The sequence below is a fragment of the Gossypium arboreum genome, chromosome 6 (genome assembly GCF_025698485.1).
Source record: "Gossypium arboreum isolate Shixiya-1 chromosome 6, ASM2569848v2, whole genome shotgun sequence".
Lineage (NCBI taxonomy): Eukaryota > Viridiplantae > Streptophyta > Magnoliopsida > Malvales > Malvaceae > Gossypium > Gossypium arboreum.
In genome coordinates this window covers 6,386,948-6,395,277 of record NC_069075.1, presented here as the reverse complement: position 1 = coordinate 6,395,277, position 8,330 = coordinate 6,386,948, and the positions used below count along the sequence as shown (strand labels likewise).

Genomic DNA, 8,330 nt, shown 5'->3' with positions numbered 1-8,330 from the left:
TAAAATTTAAATTCATGTTTTATATCTCAAACAATTAATATATTCTTTGTAAAAACGATAAACTACTTATCAGTGATTAATAGAAATAAAGCTTAAGAGTGTAAAAAATTCTCGATTTTAAAAATATTAATTAAACTTTTGTTTTCTTTTTTACATTTAATTAAGTATGTAAACGGTCAAAACTCAGTGTATTGATGAACATTTTCTTTCCTGATATGTCATCAACAATACATGTGACATCCGGGTTGACATCTCAATTGGCGAAAAAACAGAACAAAAAAGTCAAATTTTACTGTTACATCATCTTGATCGTTAAAAATTAATGGTCAATGTCGGTCAATCAAGATCATAATTGCTTTTTTGAAAAAATTTAGAAAAAAATTTATACCCTTAAACCTAGATATAATGATTTAAAAACACGAAACTTCTATTGTAATCTATTGGTGGGATGTTTGTCTTCACCAACAATAACTTATATTCGAATCACAATTTTAAAAAAAAAAAAAAACAGAATACTTCTTCGATAAATAATCAAAGTTCTACCGAAAATTATCATTGTCGCATTTTACTCATCACAGTTCGATCATGACATTATCAATTTCCTTAAAACACTGTCAAGTTCACATCTACCACTAGGACGAAATGTCATATAATGGTCAAAACACCCGCAACCACGTCCACCACAAAATTCGCCAACATGATTCAGAAGTACTACACTAATAATTAAAGTTAGGAAAGACATGAATATTACTGTTGTCGAAGAGAAAAGAGGACTACGTCTTGGAGAGAGCTGTCTCTTTGCATGGCATCCTTAAATTCTTCGAACGTAACCTTCCCATCACTGTTTGCATCCATTCGATCGAATATTTCATCTAACTTTCCAGGCTCTGTAATATCCGGTGGAAGACAGTCATCGGGCAATGCCTGTAATGAATGAAACCTTCATTATTTTATATACAGCACACTTCTAAAATAATTAATTAATCTTTGTTTATTCATGCCATTATCCTTAAAACATGTTGCGGGAATACAGTAAAAAATAAATTATTATATTAAAAAATCACTCTAAGTTTAGTTCCCATGAAAGATTAGAAAAGTCACAAACAATCCTACTTAACAACGTTTGCAGCCCTTATCTATATAGAAATGACGATAGAATGATCCAAGATAAAAAGCCCCCTCATCCTCTTCAACACCACTCTTGCATGGATGCTAATTAAAAACACTGATATATCCATAACTATTTCATGTAACTCCATCCCACTTTTTCTACTAATGATTTTCAATGTAATATTGTAAAAAGTATATATATTTATATTTAGTAGCAAACTTTGGTATATAAATTTGTTTAGTACGTGCACAATATAAATATATATATTATAAAAATATGAAAAAATGGTTATTTGTCAAAATTGCCTCACACCACTACCCACATCCACATTAATTAGAAAAAAAGAAATTATAAGAATAAGGAAGTGAATTTACTCTTAACATTGATGCTAGTTCTTCTTTAGTAATGCAGCCAGATCGATCTGTATCATACATCTGTTAGCCAAGAAAATAGAAGCTTGTTAATAAATAGAATAAAAAAAAAGTTTATGATCAACATTGTGTGTTGGTTTGATGGTCAAGATATTTATTCTTTCAAGTGTGACTTGAGTTCAAGCTATGCTAGTCGTGTTGTTGTTAGGGTTTTTCTCTTATATTTTCCATTTTTTCTATTGTACATGTTATAGAATATATCTCAAAATTTTCAAATAATTGAAAAAAATTCATTTAAAAAAAAAACTTGCCTTAGCTAGGATAGTAATAGGACCATTTTCTAATTACTAAAATAATTGAAATCTCCTTCATTGAAGTTCTCAGACCCGATCACGGGGTCGAATCGAAAAGTCTTGTTGCCAGGCCCAAAACTAAAAGGGATTCAAAATATTATTTTCCAGCTTTTAAGGGCACAAAAAAAAGTTAACTTTTAAAGGTCAAAATTCTTTTATCAACTTTTAAGAGACCTAAAACTTTATTTTATTATTTTACTTAAGGCCTCAAAAATATTAAGAACGGGTCTCGAAGTTCTTCATGATTACTAAAATTCAAAGAGTTTTAAACCATAGAACTAACAAAATATTATGTTTCTACTACTTTAACGATATATATAACTTTAGGTAATCCCTTTTGAAAAATACGAAAAACTTTATTTTTATGATTATACATATACATATTTATATATGTATAAATTACTTTAAATTTAATAAAAAAAGCATCATGTAATTAACTTAATAGTACATAATTTAAAAAAATTATTTGGATAATACACAAAATCAAAATTAATACATGTCATTCATTTAACTGTGTTTATCGAGTTAAAAAATTTATCTTGAAAAAATACTAACCCTAAATTAAAACACTATAAATACATTAAATATAAAAGTATTTATAAAATAAGATAAATAAAAGATGTACCTCGAAGCACAAGCGAAGAGCGTCATCTCCTTTAGAATTCTTAAGACTGGAAAATCCACACAGAATTTCTCTCATATCAACAGTACCATCTCGATTGCTATCGAATAGGTCAAAGATACGAGTAGCCAGGGGAAGTAGTGAAGACATGTTCATTGCTTTTAGCACCTCCTCGAATTCGGGTAAAGTAGCATTGTCACCGTTAGCACATCTGTATGTTACCAAATACTATATTTAAGAATGGATGCATAAACTAATATCTGAGTTGTAAAATTTATTGAATTTTATCTCTTAATAAGACTACAATCAAGGATAAGTGCATGCGTGAAAGGGTTGCAGTGCTGGGAGTCAAACTTGGAGGATCACTATCCCTTAAGAATGGTCTTAAGAACTAGTTAGGAAAATGTCCAATTTTCTAGATCTATTGTAAAAGTGATTGCATGATATGATTAGTGTAAGATCCGAGTTCGGGCTACAATATGAGAATGGGGAAAGAGATGTAGATGTTGGATCTAAACTCAAAATTACTTGAAAATTATCTTTTATAAATCAATTAGGATGAGATTTAATTTGTTCAATATTAGAGAAGGGAAGGATTGCAAATGTTAATATTTGAAATCTCAAACTTATTAAAAAGGGAAAAGTAAAAAGCTCGGTTTTGGATGCTTACATTTTCTTAAAATTCGACTTGAGGTTATCAATTTCGTCCTTTGATAGGTCATGGGAGCCTAGCAAACTCCTTAACCTCTTCGTCCTTAGTAAAACCTTGCTGCTCAACACACTGGCTATGGCGGCAGCACGTAGCTTACGACGAGCGTTAAAACTCTGCAATCTTGAAACAACCTCCGCATCTATTTGTTCTTGCTTTGCTGAATCCCCAATGACCCATGGATGAGCTAGAAGCTGTACATATTGAAAGAAGGCAGTTGATTTAATTTGCATTTCTTTTCTTTTCTTTTTTAATTTTAAATCGTCATTTTATTTCAAATTCGAATAAAACTGAAGGTAAGTCCAACCCCTAAGGTGAGATTCTTTTTAAATTAATGGTTGTGATTAAAATATAGAAAAAAATTGTAACCGTTTGATTAAATCACGTTAAAAGTCGGGAAATTTTACTAGTGACCTGCAACCTATTAAACCAGCTATCAAATGTATTTTTTTTGGAATTTAATTTCATTCCTTTAGTGTCAAAACCAATTGAATAGGTTAAAAAAGTAAACTCATATTTCTCCATGCAATCTTACCTGACATAATCAACAGTAGCAGAAGTGAAGTAAAAAATATATATATTTAGAGGGCCGAAATTAAATTGTAATATATTTTACGATAGTAAAAATACAATTTTACTATTTGAATAGCCTATATTTTTATAATTTTAAAAATTAAATCAAAATTCTATCATTTTAAGGGTGCAAAGTGTAAATTTACTTTTACTAAATTTAAATTTTAAAAATTTTAAAAAATCTAAATGAATAATTTTCTATTTTAGGGAGACGGACCTGCCAACATGCTAAATACGTCCCTGCAAAAAGATCTCACTATAATAAAATTATTATATTTTTAAATAGATGCTACCATCCAAATCCAACCATAGACTGTTGCTTCAAATGTAAAAAGGGTTAAAAGAAAGGAGATGATATACATACTTGCTCAGCACTAGGTCTTCTATCAGGATCAACTTGCAACAGATTAGAAATCAAATGCTTTGCTGATGAAGAAATGTTTTTCCATGTCCTCTCATCGAAATTGTATTCTCCCTGTCAAGGCATCAAATATTAACTTATTATTCAAATAAATCCAATGAATTATAAAGAAGGAATAAAACTAATTAACATACAGCCATGATCATCTGTTGTTTCTGACGATTAGATTGAGCAATAAATGGTGGATACCTGCAAAATATGAAAGTAAGGAAATGGCATTACAATTATGGCGTGAATATATTACGTAAATTCAGGAATATGAACATGTTTGCGCTATATTAGGTTCAAAGTTAAGTTTTGCTTTAATGTTAAATTAATATTAAAATATTTTTTAATCTGATATTTGAGTTTAGTTTTAATGTTTAATTTGATATTTGAATTTTTTAGTTTGATACTTAAAGTTTTTTATCCCATTTAGGCACCTAAATGGGGTTTTAATGTTCAAATTGATACTTAAATTTTTCTATCCCAATTAAGTACCTATATTTTTTACTAGAGAACATATGTCTAGTACTCTTTGGGCCACATGATATCATTTGGTATGGAGATCAAATTAAACATTAAAGTCAAATTCAAGTATCAAATTGAAAAAAGAAGTAATTTAAATATCAAATTGAACTTTGAAACTAAAATTAAGTACCAAATAGCTATATTATCATACTCGAGTTAGGATGTTAGATATATATATATATATATATATATATATATATATATATATATATATATATATAGTCTTGGTAGAGCCAGAGGAGGTTGGCAGGGGCCCCGACCCCTTAAAATGGAAGATTTTTCATTTAGGCATTTTATAATATATAAAATTTTAAATTAATAATGGTAGAATTACACTTTAGCCTCAAAATGATAAAAATTTAATTTAATCTTTTAAAAATTATAAAGATATAAACTATTAAAATAGTAAAATTACATTTTACTACCGTAAAAATATACAATTTAAATTTGACCTCCCAAAATTTCATTTTGCTTTGCTAATGTATATACATTTAACATGTATATTAGTTTAGAGTTCAAAAGAATGTTTTGATTTTAGATTATGCAAACATATTTAAAAATGCTCAATCTTTGAACATGTTTATCGACGAATCATAAGCTATTCTTTTTTATTTTAAATTATCGAGATAAATCGAGTCAAATAGGGGTGTTAAATTGGTTAACCGACCCGAATTACCATTAATTAAATTAATCGACTTTATTAAACCCTTAACCGTTAATAGAACTTAATTTTTTTAAAAAAATTAACTAAATAAAAAATTTTCAGTTAATTCGGTCGGTTAACCGAAATTTATATTTTTTTATTTTTTATTTTTGATTAAAACAAGTAGAAAACATATCAAATATTAACCGAATTAACCGACCGATTCATTTATACTTCCAAAAAATTAGCTGAACTGACTGAATACTTATATATTATAATGTTATTTATTAAGTTTGGTTAATTTGGTTAACCAACTAATTTCAAACTGTTATCCAAATTTCCAAAAAATTATTAACCGACCCTGATCGGACTAATTCGGTTAACCGACTGATTAACTGAATTCGATCGGTTAACCAAATTAATTCGGCTTTACCTGAAATTTACACACCCTTAGAATCAAATATAACCTAAATAAATAAAAAGAGTTTAATATGAATTATATCATTTTACTTTAAAAAAGCTATAAAATTAATAATTCTATTTTAATTTTTAGAAATTGGTAAATATATAAAATTAAATTATTGATATTTGCTAATTCTTTACAGACAAATGACTGAAATGTTAATTTTGTTAATTATTAAAAATTGATTTTCATGTCAATTGTAATAATATTACTCAATTAGACTTAATTTTCTGATAAATTAAAATAAAAATATAATTTCTCAATTTTCCTAAAACAAAAAAAAAAAAAATTCAATGACCAAATAATAATAATAAATAATTTAAGATTTCGAACAGCGGGAAAAAATATGGAAGATTTTGGGAACATACCCCGAAAGCAAGATGTATAAGATGACACCCAAAGACCACATATCGCTCTTCGCTGTGATTTTCCCTTGAGAAAGCGCCTCCGGTGAAACATAATCTATGGATCCAAACAACCCGATAACCGGATCCGTAAATTCCTCCACTGAACTCAATCCAAAATCCATGATCTTCAACGTTGAATCTTTATTTTTATTCAAGAACAAGCAGTTCTCCGGTTTCAGATCTCTATGAACAATGTTCGCCTTATGGATCGCCGCTAATCCTCCCGCGATCTGCCGTACCACCGCTGCCGCACCGGCTTCCGAGTACCGTGTTTCCGCCACTATCCGATCGAACAACTCCCCGCCGGAGCACAATTCCAGCACCAAATGAACCCCGGCTTGATCTTCGTAAACGTCGTAGAGATCGATCACGTTCGGATGCGGCGAAACGTTCTCGACGATCTTCCTCATGACGAGGATCTCGTTCGTCAACAGCGCGTCGGAGATGGAAACCTGGTTACGCGTCGGCAATAACGCCGCCATCGAAGCTATTGTTTTCTCGACTCGAGCTGGTGACGGCGTCGTTCCGAATCGTTTCAGTGTTTTAATGGCGACTTGTGTTTTCTCATGATCTGATCCGTTCTTTCTTTTTATACCTTTTCTTACGACTGAGAATCCACCTCGTCCTAGTATATCTAGGATTTCGTATTCTTCTACTAGTTTCGCTTTATCTTGTCCCATGGGTAAATCAATGAAAATGAGATGATTTGAAGAGCTTTTGAGCTTTGTAAAGCAAGCAACAATGGCGGATGAGGTTGAAGCTTGAGGATTTGTTTGCTAAAATAGTCAACATAATCGAGAAAAAATAAGGGGAAACGCGGATTGACATCAGCAATTGGCAAACAGTTGATTCATTAGTTTATGGTATAAATTATGAACCAAACTCAGATGGAACCAAAGGAATATATTATAAGGGGAAGTAGCTGATGATGAAGTGACAAAGTTAAAGTCAACTATTAACTAACAACTTTTTCTAGAAAATAAAAATAAAAATTATTTACCGCACATTTTACACTTTTAAAAATTTGAGTTTAAATATTATAGATTACATTATTAGAAAGAACAATCACAAATCCTAAAATGATCATTTTTATAAATTATAAAATGAACATTTAAGATACTCAATTAGGCTCCTTGATTGTTCAATTAAATATTAGTGTTGAAATAATTTAATTTGAATTCTGTTATAATGTTTGTCATTATCCGTTCCTGGACCAACCCGCTATCCAACTAAAGGTGAGTTTGGATAGGCGGTGTGTTTACCTGCGGTTAGTGTAAAAATAGCGGTGGTGGTGAGATTAAATACTGTAGCGATATTGCAGCGTGAGACAAAAAGTAAACTAAACGCACCACACCGCACCCAATCGCCCATCCAAACTAAGCCTAAGATCAACTTGATTCTTCTTACTTCAATTATCATGTAGTTAGCCTGCGTAGTTCGCCTATATACTTTGTCACCATGTAGACGAATTCATATTTGGAGGACACATGTTAATTCTAAGAGAAAATACGTGTCAACATACAAAGACCTATTTAATCTTAATACATCACATCAAAAGATTGCACCTTATAAATATATAAATAAATCCTCTCAAGAGAGGAGTACAAATGAATACTCAATAAATTCAAATTCAATTAAATAACTTTAAATGTAATTAAACATACAAACTGAGACTAACTCAAGTACACTCCCACGATACAAAATACAATTATAAAATATGATGTAAATAAATGAATTTTTAATATATATATAATATAATTAATAGAATATACAAATTATTAAATAGAAAAAAGTTTTTAATTTTCTTTTTCAGTGAGAAGTTAGAATAAAAGTTAAAGAATGGAAATAAATAATTAAAATGGTTAGAACCACCCAACTTTGGGCAGTTGACTACATTGTTTAGGCAAGCCATGACTTAATACGTGAGAATATATATAATATATATATAATATATATGTATATATATATGTATATATGTATGTATTAAAGCATATTGATTAAGCATATATGACTCAGTCAAATGTAAAATCTTATAGATATAGACAAGATAATATTACCATATATAGTGTTTTTCTTATTATGTAAATTTTAAATAATTTTATTATTGTTAATATTTAAAACATGTGGGTTTAGACTCAAAGATAATA

At 29.5% G+C, this 8,330-nt stretch overlaps 1 protein-coding gene across 1 annotated transcript; it reads right to left on the bottom strand.

Annotated features, from left to right (window-relative positions):
• Positions 1-489: 489 nt before the first annotated feature.
• On the bottom strand, positions 490-7,104 carry LOC108485793 (calcium and calcium/calmodulin-dependent serine/threonine-protein kinase-like). Its single transcript, XM_017789640.2, has 7 exons — positions 6,145-7,104; positions 4,295-4,349; positions 4,104-4,214; positions 3,128-3,360; positions 2,461-2,668; positions 1,486-1,545; positions 490-924 (listed from the first exon to the last, which is right to left on the bottom strand). Exons 1-7 carry the CDS (start codon positions 6,861-6,863, stop codon positions 748-750), a joined length of 1,563 nt encoding a protein of 520 aa, XP_017645129.1. The 5' UTR covers positions 6,864-7,104; the 3' UTR covers positions 490-747.
• Between the last annotated feature and the right edge of the window lie 1,226 nt (positions 7,105-8,330).